This window comes from Lolium rigidum, chromosome 2 (genome assembly GCF_022539505.1).
Source record: "Lolium rigidum isolate FL_2022 chromosome 2, APGP_CSIRO_Lrig_0.1, whole genome shotgun sequence".
NCBI lineage: Eukaryota > Viridiplantae > Streptophyta > Magnoliopsida > Poales > Poaceae > Lolium > Lolium rigidum.
The window spans coordinates 84,076,778-84,090,334 of record NC_061509.1 but is presented as its reverse complement, the minus strand read 5'-3'; the positions used below and the strand labels follow the sequence as shown (position 1 = coordinate 84,090,334).

Sequence of the window (13,557 nt, the reverse complement as noted above, 5' to 3'; positions counted from 1 at the left end):
TTATTTCAGATTGCAATTACTACTTATAATCATCCATATTACTTGTATTTCACTATCTCTTCGCCGAACTAGTGCACCTATACATCCGACAAGTGTATTAGGTGTGTTGGAGACACAAGAGACTTCTTGTATCTTAATTGCGAGGCTTGCTTGAGAGGGATATCTTTGACCTCTACCTCCCTGAGTTCGATAAACCTTGGGTGATTCACTTAAGGGAAACTTGCTGCTGTTCTACGAACCTCTGCTCTTGGAGGCCCAACACTGTCTACAGGAATAGAAGCGTGCGTAAACATCATCGCTACGGTCGGTTTCTACCGCGCGCTTGTGTCGCCAGCTCGTAGGCCTCCCGTCCTCAGCTCTGGTTGTGTTCCCGCCGCACACTCATGCCACCGTGAACTGACTGCCAACCCCGCCTCGCACTCGCACCCATGCTAGCCGCATGTCGCCATATGTTCAGTGTGCAACCATGGAGCAAAGCACCCGCGCCCTCACGGGAAGCTTCTCGACCCAACACCGACAAGCTTGCCATGGAGCTCAATCAGTTCCCACACGCCATACTTAGAGAAGTCGGGACATCCCACAGGTGTATGGGTTGGGGATTCACCTGATCTGGCTACTACACAGGTATACCATGCGATGGATTCTTTGCCCATGAGCTTAAATCGGGCATGGTGCATGGTGTCTCCATGGACGATGACAAAGGAAGTTTCTGAGGTTTTTGTCGACACAATGTTGTGTTTTGCAATATGGGTCCATCGTTTTGTTATATTAGTATGGGCAAATAGCTACAATGACTTTTGTGTGAGATTGCACCAATGTTACATATGTGATCGTGTAATATTGGATAAGTTAGGCAAAAATATTGGATGTCTTGCTGAGAAATGTTTGCAAATTGATATGATTTTTTTTTAAATGGTACACACACATAGAAAAACGTTACATTTAGAATTTTTTTGCAGCATACTTTCGTGATTTTAGCAAACTATAGGAAAAATGTTAAAGATCAATGCTACATACTTTAGAAAATTGCTAACGCAAAGACCAAAGTGCGGAATTTGCTCATTCAAATTCATTGGACAGCTCCAAAGTGGGATAATGTTTTACAATTAGCAGTAGGCTGATTTCCCTAGTGTATGCCAGAAAAAATGAGCTTCACTAGTAGGTGTCTCGTCAAAACCTTCCATCATCTAAACTATAAAATAAAAATAAAATTACAAGGGAAAATATTTAAAAAAGCATAAGAAAAATACAAAGACTACAGACTACTCACCTAAAAAGTTTGATTTACAATTTTTGATGAACTCCATTTATACACGGTAACTCCTCTCAAGTCTCACTCTCAACCCTTCTGCCCGTCCCATCCCCTCACCTACCAGTCCCCTCTGCTTCTCGCGAGCTCCCGAGCAGAGTTCGCCTCCTCCACACTTCGCCCCTTGCCCTCGCCGGACCTGGCCGCGTCCCCACCGCGCTCTTTCCCGTCTGCTTCTCCTCCCGGACCGCCTGCTAACCGCGGGCAGAAGGCCCGGATCTCCGCGTCTAGATCGGCGGCCCGCCTGGAGCAGCGGTAGTTTGCTGGTAAGAGTGATTCTTTATGCCGCTAACTTTGTCTCTCTTACCATCCTTACATTTATGCTGCCAAGAACAGATTCATGAACGCTATGTTGGGTCTCTTTCGGTTTGCTGAAAGTGATATGCTTTACTTTTGCTAGCAAATTATTTTACCTTTTGTTAGAGAGAGGTGGCGCAAATGAGTTTGAGAAGAGGAAATTATGATGGAAAACAAACAACCATACTCATACATACTTAGTTCTTTTCTTCAAAGCAAGACAATTTAACTTGGGATGTATCTGTCACTGCGATGACACAAATTGCTCTAATCAGCTGCGGTTACAATTGCACACCATATTTTAATAGCACTCGCCCATTGCACATAGGCCATAAACATAGGTTTTAGGGCTATGCGACCAACATTTTGCGGACCAGAGGGAATTTATGGAAGGCCTGATGTGGGGCAGAGGTCGAATCCATGTGGGAAGAGTGAGAATCCGGGCAATTACAGGGAAGATGAGGTTGTCGGCATCGATTCTGCCGGTTGCAGATGCCGGCGTGCAGAAGCCCTAACCGCCTTCTTCCAAGTATTCAGGAGAATACGGACACGGGGTTTTCTTGGGGAAGTGGGAACCAGTCTAGTCAAGGCTTGGCGGATTTAGTGGACAGGAACATAAACTCATCTCACAGTATCGAGCCAGACGCCATACGGATGTCACATTGACCTATCATGTATGAATGCACCCCACTAATTCTAGGAAGCTCATTTGAGAGCAATACATGTCCGTATGGGGACATTTCGGTGCTGCGGGGTGGTTGGTATTGCTATTGCTTTGATGACATATATGCTCATTTGAGAACGATACATGTCTTTTAGGGGGGACATTTCGGTACCCGCAAAAAAAGAGATGCTGATTTGACGGCGATACATCGTACACGTCCGTATCAGGACATTTTGGTGCTGCAGGGGTTGGTATCGCTAATGCTTTGATGGCATACTGATGTTGGGTAGACCGTAGATATGTGATGCTGCCTATTTTGGACTATTCCATACTAAAATAGTTAAAAATAATAATTATAAGGCATCAAGAGACTCTTAGTTACTACCCCCCTCCGTTCTGAGTTATAAAATGCATTGGATACTTCAGTGTGGACTACATACGGACTGAAATGAGTGCACGGACACACTGAAATGCGTCTAGATACATTCAATTTAGAAAAATTTAGAATAATTTATAATTCGGAACAGACTGATAACTAAGAATGTCAACATCGACTCCCAGTTTCAAGTCAACCTAACAATTTATACTAACGCTACACAGATCACACAGTGTTTAAGTCGGCAACAAACATGGTAGCCTTTTCTCGTGGGTATTCCAACATGTGTGTCATATTGTAGAAGTAACATGTTTTATGAGTTTGTTTTCTGTGGGCTTTGCTAAAAAGATGATATTTACTGTATAGAGTTTGCAGTAGAAGGTTGGTACACGAGGGGAAAATTCCAGTAGAGTTTAGAAAATAGACTTTCTCTGTTTATTTTATATCAAGATTGATAAACTATGCGCCTTCTATAGCCAATACTTGGGAGGAAAGCAAGGTGTGATTAGGCTTCACATGGTTCTTGCTTAGAGGGCAATCAACGTAATCATCACCATTAGTGTAGGATATTTGATGGTTAAGCTTTTTAATCTGGGCTAGGGACCTGTAAAGAGGCAAGGGTTGATAGGCCATAGGTGTGGTGAGATTATGATTGGTATGTAATGTCACCAGGGCTTTTCCCATATGGCTACCTGCATTGTAATTACAGATACTTTTAGTTCCCTGGACCATATGACTTTAAATAAATCTTCTGTAGTGCAGTTGATAGCGTTCACCTCGGGAGGCTGATTAGCCATTGGATTATCACTAGCTGTCCCACTAGGACCCTGCTATGGCCATTTATGTAATTTATATCTTACTTGTAGTTGCTTTTGCAGGTGGATGCCAATTTTCACATTGACGGAAGACAACTATCTTGGTTGATCCTGAGGGCAAGAAGTAATGATCCGGCCAGGCTCCAAGGAGTCACAAAATTATGACAATAATAGCCAGAAAGTTTATCCTCAACCCATTGATGAAAATATGAATCAGAATGTGGGCAGTATGATTGGAAGTATATTCAATAACATATCCTCTTTAAAGGCTGCATACATTCAGCTGCAGGAAGCTCACACCCCATATGACCCAGACAAGATACAAACTGCTGATAGGCTTGTCATAGATGAGCTCACAAGGCTTTCAGAACTCAAGCATACGTACAGAGAGAAAAATCCTAAGCCAGTAGCAGCATCACCTCAAGATTCACGCTTGCTTAATGAAATACAGGAGCAGCAGAACTTGTTAAAGACATATGAGGTCATGGTAAAGAAGTTCCAGTCGCAGATCCAGAACAGAGATACCGAGATTACCCATTTACAGCAGCAAACCGATGAGGCCAAACATCGGAAATCAAAACTGGAGAAAAAACTGAAACAAAGGGGACTACTTAACAAGGAATCCGAGGAATCTGATGAAGAAGAGAACTACTTCTCCGTTGAGCTGACACCAAGTCTATTTACATCTACTGCTGATAATGCGTACCAATCAATACATGATTTCTCAAAGCCCTTGATCAACATGATGAAAGCTGCAGGATGGGATCTTGACGCTGCTGCTGATGCAATTGAACCTGATGTAGTGTACTCGAGGAGAGCTCACAAGAAGTACGCGTTCGAGTCCTACATCTGCCAAAGAATGTTCAGCGGTTTCCATGAAGAGAGCTTTTCCATCAAGGCTGCTAATGCCACTGTTTCTAACGAGGCTTTCTTCCATCAATTCCTCGCAGTCCGGGCCATGGATCCTTTGGATGTATTGAGCCAAAACCCAGACTCAGTGTTTGGGAAGTTCTGCAGAAGCAAATACCTATTGCTTGTGCACCCGAAGATGGAAGGTTCTTTCTTCGGCAACATGGATCAGAGAAACTATGTCATGAGCGGTGGCCATCCAAGGACACCTTTCTATCAGGCATTTCTCAAGCTGGCGAAGTCTATATGGTTGTTGCACAGGCTGGCGTACTCTTTTGATCCAAAGGTCAGGGTTTTCCAGGTGAAGAAGGGAAGCGAGTTCTCGGAGATTCACATGGAAAGTGTTGTGAAGAACATCGTCTTGGATGAAAGTGCCGAGAGGCCTAAGGTTGACTTGATGGTGATGCCTGGTTTCCTGATCGGGGCTAGCGTCATACAGTGCAGAGTCTACCTTTCTGATGTCAAATGTACCGAGTAAAAATGTTGCGGTTGCTTCAGAAGATTCGGGGCGTTTCACATCCTGTGAGGTCATTAAGGTGGGCAACTTTGTATGTCTTGTGTGGTAGCAACACCTTTGTGGGAGAAAAATAGTACTATGATTTTTATCATTAGAGGACTATATAATGTCTTTCTCTCTGTTTTGTAATGTAATCCTGTCCCAACGTTTGGTCTATATGGCAGTGTTATGGGGAAGTGACTGTCTATATGATGATTGTACATCTTGAAAGCTGGCATTCAGGTCCTCATTTTTATGCCTAATCTGGCTTTATATGGCTATATTCCGAGACGGACTGGACATGCAGGTTGCAGCAAATTGATTTGGAGACGGAAGAACACGGAGTATGAGTGGTCATATATTTTGAGAGATTTGATTTTGCTGGATGGGTTAATTGATACTAGAATATTTCCACCTTGCCGAGCACACACTTAAAGCAAAACCCTTCCACCTCACCACCTCCATGTCAGCACTCTGTATGCACTGGATTATGAACAACCTAATCTGAATTAAGTGGGCTACCCTCTAAACTAACTGAATTTTAAGGTCACAATCAGTTTCAACTATGTCTGCGTTTAATGTCGTAATGGTTGTTGCACTTATTTTGAAGTCGTGGTGGGGTTTGTGAACATCTTATGGCTATGTCTGCAAGGGAAAACTATCATGGTCAGTATTGTGAACTGGTGTAACATCACCCTTAGCTGATTGATGGTGTGTGCCTGCGATTTTTGGTCGAAGTTTATGTGTGCTCTGTTCATCTCGATGGTCTGCTTTTTAAGATAGGATGCTTGCAGGCTTGTTTTTGGCTAGAACAAGTTTATACTATTTTTCATTCGCAATAAAAAAAAGTTTATACTCTTATTATGGCATTGATAGTTCCTGTCAGTTTTGTGACTCGGAGCCATATGTTTTGAACCTGGAGATGATAAGCTGATCTTGTAAAACAAAGTCTCCTTATTTAACATTCCATGCATACTCGTACAGAATCATCGCTCGCGTAAGCTTATAATTTTAATACTAACAAATGTGGAAAGAGCAATATTTGAGTGTAGCTGATCTGGACAAGTTCGGGAGGAAAGGTGATCTGGGAGGTAAGTGTAAGTGAGTAAGTAGGGGCTTGTGTTCATGCGCGCACCGATAGTAATAGAAACACGCAACGATAGTAATAAACATTGGTATTTCGATGTAAATTGGTCCGCAATAATAGTAGAATGCACCTTTGCCTTGGTTCATAATCCAACCTTACAGAGGAACCCCAAAACTAAGTTAGAAGTTCAACAACTGCTTCCTTCAGCTATCGCTAACAAAACAGAATCACTCGGGGATCCTAGGGCAACATCTCTAGAGACGCCAGATGGAGCAGAGCGCGTCCATCCTAGACAATCTCAGGGAGCTGAACGCCCTGAGCCCGTTGTTTCTTGTTGTACAAACTCGTTTCCTTTTCGCTCCCAACACACCGTCTTTGCTAGGCTCTGCTGAAGATTCATCGGCTGCTGCTTTCCTCACAAACAGCGCTATGAAGAATCCCTCGAGGTCATCTTCAGGATCCGTCCGAAGCAAATGTTCAGCTGCAAACAATGGTGATGTATTATTTACCTTTCATAGATCAATCATCCAGGAGAATTGCTGAATTGTTCAGGTACGGAGCACGTACCTCCGTCGAAGACCGGAAGGCCACGGCGGCGCCACTGAGGGAACGGGGTGGCGAGCTCAAAACCAAGTGATGTGGCTAGAGGCAGGACGGAGTTGACGACATCCTCGTTCTCTGCCTGGTGTATCGAACAGGTGCTGTAGACCAATCTCTCTACAGAGGGAACTGGCAAACAAGGACGAAAGCTTTTCGCTTCAGTTTGTGCAACAGTTGTCCAGTGAAATGTGAACGTTAGACAGACTGCATAGAGAAGGAACTTACATGATAGAGCATGTGAGAGAGCTTTCCGCTGAAAAGCCGATAGTTTCCTAATCCTTGCGCTTGAACCTGCGTCATCCTGATCATCTGCAGAAGAGGATTTCTTTCAGTGCTAAATGTTCCAGTAAGATCTTGATATAATGATGGTTCGTTGAAATTATCGTCTCCCTTGCCTCCTTACACTAGTAGACCATAAAATATTCACAACACCACACTGCGACGTACACAATTTCAGTTCAAATTTGACCGAGCAAGCAAACCTCTTGCGGTAACTACAGAAGACAGATGACCGCCAGACCACACAAGGATGCTAGCAAAATCTTAGCCTTCTTATTTGTCCAAGAAAATGAAAGAAGTCCCATTTACATGGCTTGTGGAGAAAACTAGAGTGATCTCGAATGCGGTATGTTGTATGCACACTGATTGCACTAGGAGAATAGTAAGCTAATCATTAACACATGCAGCGTGCAAGTTTTTATATTGAACAAGAGAAGAGTATATATAGGGTGTAAGACTTGGCAAGCTATAGTTACCTCTAGAATGCGAAGGAAGCAAGTGGTCAAGTCTCTCTGTAGAGATTCCAGATCCAGAACAGGAGGGATCTAATAGAATAGCACGAACCTGTACCAATCATCACCACATAACAAAATTAGGGGTGCTTTGTTCCGCAAGACAAATGAAATGCTACAAAATGTATGATCTGATGTTGATCCTTTTACAGGAAAACAAAAGGCAACACAAGTACTGCAGACCTCTGCATATGACGGATCATTGCTATCTATATCCAGAAAGTCACCATTAACTGTTTCAACATCTACAAAACTGGTTAAGAAAAGCTGATCCTCATATCATGCCACGAACTTTGCAAGACTTAACACATAACACACAATATATGGCGAACAGGTACATACGGTAGGTTGTTGGAAGTAAAAAACTGCATATAATTAAACAAATTTATGGTCAGCATAGAAAGTCAAAAATATCAGAGCAACTGTCTTGACATAATGGTTTGTGTATATATAGTTTGCAGAAAAAGGAAATTAAAACTCGGAATAAAATAGCCAGCAGACAAAGGAAAGCACGGATCACTTCGACCCACAAAAATAGATGCAGCATATGCCCTATCAAAGATGGAATACCTATCTATATGGTCTTCAGCCTCTTAGGAGCACCCTTGCGAATGAATGTCAACCAAGTAACTGAAAGTTCACTATTAGGGTTGGCAGGAGATTTGTAACATCCTGATTTTTACGGGCTCATTTGTTTTTTTTAAGAAAACAAAGGATGTTGCAGCATGATCAAATTATTAATATTTCATCTTGGAGTTGCCAAATTTAATTCTAAATTGTTTTGAAATTTATTTGACATGTGAGGCGAGAGAATTAACTCCGCCTATGCCTTACCGATGTATTTTACAGCAACAAGGTGACGGGATGACGTAAGGATAAGAACGGTGCACAAGGGAAAAAAATGCAAGATTAGTAGAACTAGAGATAATAAAGCATTTAAGAAAGGATACTGTTTGCTCCAGATCTTCTGACAGTATGCTGCAATGTCTTAGCCCTGTCTTTGTTAAGTTCGCAGGCTATAATATTCCCTTCCCCATTCATGAGTGCAGCAAGGTGGACTGTTTTGTTCCCTGGAGCCGCACATGCATCAATAACCTAAGTTTAATGTTCAATTGGAAATCAATGGTTTGATGTGATATAATTATAACTTTATAAAGTAATAGAACTAAAGTGATATTTATCAGTCACTACATCAGAATGCAGCATTCATCGGTCGATCCCATAAGTTATGAGTCATGAAGCATATTAAAGAGGAAAACAGACAAGCCTAAACTTTTCATTGGTGACAGTATTATTATATTTTACCACTGTCTGCATCCCACAAATTATGTCCTATAGTAATCATAATGCATAGGAAGTATTTGTCAGATTTATCTGATACAAATAATAATGATACAAATGATAAAGTAGAGAAACTTCAAGACAAAACAATTGCTAAGTTGTCAATACTAAAATATGCATTACTATAGTCCAGAACATTGATATGTGAAGTCTTATCCACTGAGGATGGAAATCTAAATAAAATACATATCTCTTGGCTGCAAAATGATTTTAGTTTGCAAGCCAATAAAAAAAAATCAGCAACAAGAACTAGCACACTAATAAACAAACCTTCCAACCCGCCTTAGGGCACAATGCGACTGCCACCATACAACTTGCTTTTCCCTGTGAAAACAGGTTGAAATTGAGAGGGGGTATATTATTAATCAAATTTCTTTTCAAATGTGAATGCTACAAATCACAAGGCTTCACCTGCAAAAACACCTTTCCATCTGTGACCAGAGGATGTTTATGCATATCAGTTCCAGGTGGGAGCACCAACATGTCTGGAACCATATCATCTTTCTCAACCTACACGATACTTGGTGAATTTTAACTCTCACTACGAATGGTAGAGCTCGAAGGTGATAGACAGTAATGAAGAAACATTGAGCAAAAGGTCTGTTACTTGGAGAAACATGTTTGCTAAATAGTAGACAAAAGATGACGTACCTTGTGTATTTTACTTAGTACTTCGATAACAGAACCGGTAGTGGTCTTAAGTGTGTTTACACGAACAAACCTCGGCTTTGGTTTGACTGCAGAAAGAAAAACAGATAATGAACAGAATTGCATGCATATAATTTTATTAGTAGCATCTAATTTACTTATAAAAGATGGCCTATCACTGATATGATGAAATCAAGCAAATGCACAGCAGCAGTCGTGGTAAACTCTTTCCAGGAAACGGTTCCGATCCTAATTTTGAAAACTAAATCGGTTCGCCAAATATAAAAATTACTGTTTATTAGTAAGTATTTCGGAGGATACCTAAAACAGAATCTACCTTTCTCCCTAAGTTAACAAAAAATTGTCAATTATCGTAACAACTCGGTTGTGCATGGCAATGGAATGGGGTCAGAGAAATACTCAACGTTAAAAAGTTAAAACCTAGCATGGAATTGAAAAGTCAGTATTGATTGTTGACACAAGAAAAGAACCTCCAAATACACTGCATATGAAACAGGTTAAGTTCACAGAAACACCTCACATCATACGCTGCATATATGAAAACATTCAAGTTCACAGCTGTAACACAATCTAATTATGCAGTGTACACAAATATTAACCATAACCCAGCCTTTTTGAACTGGAAACAATCTGTGCAATAAGATGAATGCATTTGATCTTGATGGGAAAGATCATTAGATGGATAAGGGATGCAGAGCAATCATATAACAAGAAGTCAATGAACCTCTACAAAGGGAACATGTCAGAGAGAACAGAGAAGAAGTACCTGTAGTTTTATCGCTTATCAAGTCCTTGATGCTACTGACCTTCCTTTTAGCACATATTTTCCCAAGAGTAGTCCTAAAAGTATCTTTGTGTAGCAAAATGAACTGCTCAACAGATCCAGAAACTGCAATTTCCTACAAATGATATATCGTGTCAGATTTTCTTTCAGTGAGAAGAAGAGGACAAACACAATGAACTCAAATGACACTATATTAATCGATTGAACAGCTATTAGTTTAGAAAACTTAGAACGTAGAAATTATAAGGTTGGAGTTGGAAACAGTAATGCAACCATGCAAGAACTGTTTGAATAGTTTTTGTCAATCCAACGACCCTCGTAACTGACATACCTGACCAAAGAGGATGTCGTAGGCAGTCACATAAACTAATTCCTCCTGTTTCTGCAAGAGAAAAAAGAAATGCGTAGTGTCAATTCATGACTTATTGTCTTACCGGGTGGTGCTATACATTCGCACTTAAGGGTTGTGAAGCCTACCAACAAAAGACTGGTAAAAACAACATATAGAAAGAAGGGAAACAATTAATCCTAATAATAGATTCAGTTGGCTTACCTTCCATTTGCTGGATAGTACTCCAGTTGATGCAAAAACCTCCTTAAGAATTGGAAGACCTGATTAAAGGAAACCACAAACATGACAGAGAAGTTAATGCAGGAAAACACAAACTGACGGTTCAAGCACGACAGCCGATAATTTGTGCTTGCTCGCTGCAAGCAGCACTACACATGGTTTTATTTCCAGGTTGTCAGCTATGTACATTCTCATTGGATGAAGTAACATACTGATCAAACATGTACATTCTCATTGAATGAAGTAACATACTGATTCTCCGGAAGCTTGAGCTAAAGATATATGATTTACTTTAAAGTCAAAGAAATATAGAACTCCTGTTCCGTATTATAAGGCGTATAATTTTTTCTTAAGGTCAAACGAGGTAGGTAGAGTTTGACCAAGTTTATAGAAAAATCTATTGAGAACTATGATATTAAATAAATATAATATGGAAATGTATGTCATGATGTATCTCATGACATTGATTTGGAATGATAGATATTGATAGTTTTTTCTATAAACTTGATCAAAGTTGACATCATTTGACTCTTGAAAAAAATTATACACCTTATTTTCCGGAACAGATGTAGTATTAAATCTTTAACTTCGACGGATCATGCTTGGATGAAAGGAATTTTGTCTCTGGTAGTAAAAGACTGAAAACATCTTCAACATGAAGAAAAGAACTATTTTGATTCCACATCAGATGCAATTTATAAAGACATGATGGCACATGAACACATGTATAACTAATTAAACTTTCAACTTCCTACGGTTTCTAGGATTGATTTCAACTCCTCACTCCAAATAACACACCAACTACAGCAACCAATAAGCATCGAGATGGCATAGCATTCAAGAGAAGTTTATATGGACGCTTAGCAGCATATATTCACAGAGACATTCTTCTACCGAATACATTGGACACCCGTGTGAGAATGCACCAAAAGAGGCTCTGCACTGGCATTCCATCGAACACCTGGCACGCGAGCGCGCGAGATGGCATCGGGCGAGAGCTGGAGGCTTACACTTGAGGGTCTGGCAGACGAGGGCGAAGGTGGCGCGCTTGTTCCGTACGGAGGGCGAGAATACGAGGGACTTGATGGAACCCCCTGAGCGCTTGGAGGCGTCCCCGCGCAGCACGCGCCGGAGCACCGTGGCCGCCTCGCGCCGTGCGAAGAACGCTGCGCGCTCCCCGGCGTCCCGGCTCGCCATCCGCCGCCCCGGCTGGCCTGGAGGCGGCCGGACCTGCCCGGCCTTTGCAGTAACGTGGCTGCGATTCTTAGGCTGCGGCGGCGCCATGGCTGATGGCTTCCGAGTTTGCGGGCGCTGGGTTTTTAGTTGCTAGGGAAGCGCCTTGGGTTTTTCTATGCTGCGCTAATTTTGTACTTGTCGTTATGTGTCGTGCCAAAATCAGGTCAAAAACTTCACAATTTGAAAAATAAACATCAAACACTCGCGTCTGAAAAGAGTAATTCGTGAATTGGCTTATATATATGCTAGTGCGGTAAAATTCTTTATAAAACTATTTTTATTTATTTTCTTATGTGGTACTAGCGTTCTCGTTTCATGTGTTTAAATTTTGACCACTTATATGAACGATAATAAATATGGTATTTGTTATAAAAAAATATACATTAAAAAATTATTTAAATATGAATTCAATTGTATATCCTGTCTTAGAATAGTACAAATAATGTTTTGTTGATTAAATCAATAGCCAATCTAACCCTAGATCTGCCACTACACACCAGAGACAACGCGCTATCACTGAAGTGGATTATATATGCTAAATTATTATAATTGATTGTTTTCTATACATTTGGTTATTTTATTGTTTCTATGTAACTGGCGTAAAGACACAAAAGCCTTGTGCTTTATTAATTTTGTTACATAGAAGATTTTTAAACAAGCCTTAATGAATCACAAACCCGATGATACAACTCAACAATCTAAAAATAGGCCATCTATTATCATAGAGTGGTTGGACATAAAGATATTTCAATAGTATGACATCATAATGTTTCTATCTTAGAAATTCCAACATCATCTAATTTTTGACAAAACGGACAATATCTTTATAGTTTTTGAACATAAGGCTTGAAAGCTTGATTTTGAATTAACAAATCCATCAATCGGTCAGGATTACAGCGAAAGCACCAACAAAACGAAAAAGCGAATTGTTCGGGTTACCAGCTTACAAGACAACAGAAGGAAGAGAAGAAAGCTACACTACACTAGCATCAATAGGAAGAGAGCTTGAACTCGTCGATGAAGCGCAATCCTCTTTTGCAAGGGCGTGACACCGAGACCAACTCGAAACAACATACCTCCCAAGTCAGAGCAGAGCACACCCATGCAAGGGCGGGGCTAGTATCTTTATAGTACATATACCCTACAAAAGATAAGTTTAACACGGCGCACATTCAACGACAACAAACTAGCCCCTTAATCAAATTGCATACTATCCGATGTACCCACTACATACACAAAGATTAGGAGGCAGAGGTGTATGCTAGGGTTATGCCGAATAGGGTATATCACGCTAGGGTCCAAGCCTAGTGAGCTCGGGTGGCCTATTTGGGTGGCGAAGATATCTATGAAGCGGGGTGGCCCAGTTGCTAGAAGATGTAGGCCTAAGCCGGATTGCAGAAGGTTCGTAAAACGTAAGACTTGAAGTACAAGACACATCATACTTCCGTGACATAGACTAGGACTTCGTAGTCGATTAAGTCTTTACCACCATCAAGCCCTAGGTCATGGCCCATTTAATTTATAAGCCAGCAAGGGAACAACCTTTAGGGCACGAGACATACATCATTGTAACATGTACGTTGTGTTGTTATAGTGAATTCTAGCAGGATGT

General features: G+C 41.0%; 2 protein-coding genes across 2 annotated transcripts; one reads left to right on the top strand and one right to left on the bottom strand.

The window, feature by feature from the left end:
- The first annotated feature begins 1,358 nt into the window (after positions 1–1,358).
- LOC124692029 (protein GRAVITROPIC IN THE LIGHT 1-like) lies at positions 1,359–5,091 on the top strand. The gene is made up of 2 exons (XM_047225325.1): positions 1,359–1,575; positions 3,525–5,091. The coding sequence occupies exon 2, from the start codon at positions 3,589–3,591 to the stop codon at positions 4,846–4,848; it is 1,260 nt and encodes a 419-aa protein (XP_047081281.1). The 5' UTR covers positions 1,359–1,575; positions 3,525–3,588; the 3' UTR covers positions 4,849–5,091.
- Positions 5,092–6,057: 966 nt separating this feature from the next.
- On the bottom strand, positions 6,058–11,993 carry LOC124689934 (25S rRNA (cytosine-C(5))-methyltransferase NSUN5-like). Its single transcript, XM_047223385.1, has 13 exons — positions 11,720–11,993; positions 10,692–10,750; positions 10,470–10,520; positions 10,121–10,253; positions 9,337–9,422; positions 9,097–9,195; positions 8,956–9,009; positions 8,295–8,439; positions 7,528–7,589; positions 7,309–7,396; positions 6,779–6,862; positions 6,521–6,682; positions 6,058–6,434 (listed from the first exon to the last, which is right to left on the bottom strand). The coding sequence occupies exons 1-13, from the start codon at positions 11,991–11,993 to the stop codon at positions 6,208–6,210; spliced, it is 1,524 nt and encodes a 507-aa protein (XP_047079341.1). The 3' UTR covers positions 6,058–6,207.
- Between the last annotated feature and the right edge of the window lie 1,564 nt (positions 11,994–13,557).

What these genes read in the sequence shown, in the direction of transcription:
- LOC124692029 (XM_047225325.1), top strand. Translation starts at nt 3,589, where the DNA reads ATGATCCGGCCAGGCTCCAAGGAGTCACAAAATTATGACAATAATAGC.
- LOC124689934 (XM_047223385.1), bottom strand. Translation starts at nt 11,993, where the DNA reads ATGGCGCCGCCGCAGCCTAAGAATCGCAGCCACGTTACTGCAAAGGCC. An exon ending in GATAAGCGATAAAACTACAG is followed by an intron (nt 9,423 to 10,120) that starts GTACTTCTTCTC and finishes TTCTTTCTGCAG; the next exon opens with TCAAACCAAAGCCGAGGTTT. An exon ending in GCCCTAAGGCGGGTTGGAAG is followed by an intron (nt 8,440 to 8,955) that starts GTTTGTTTATTA and finishes CATTAAACTTAG; the next exon opens with GTTATTGATGCATGTGCGGC.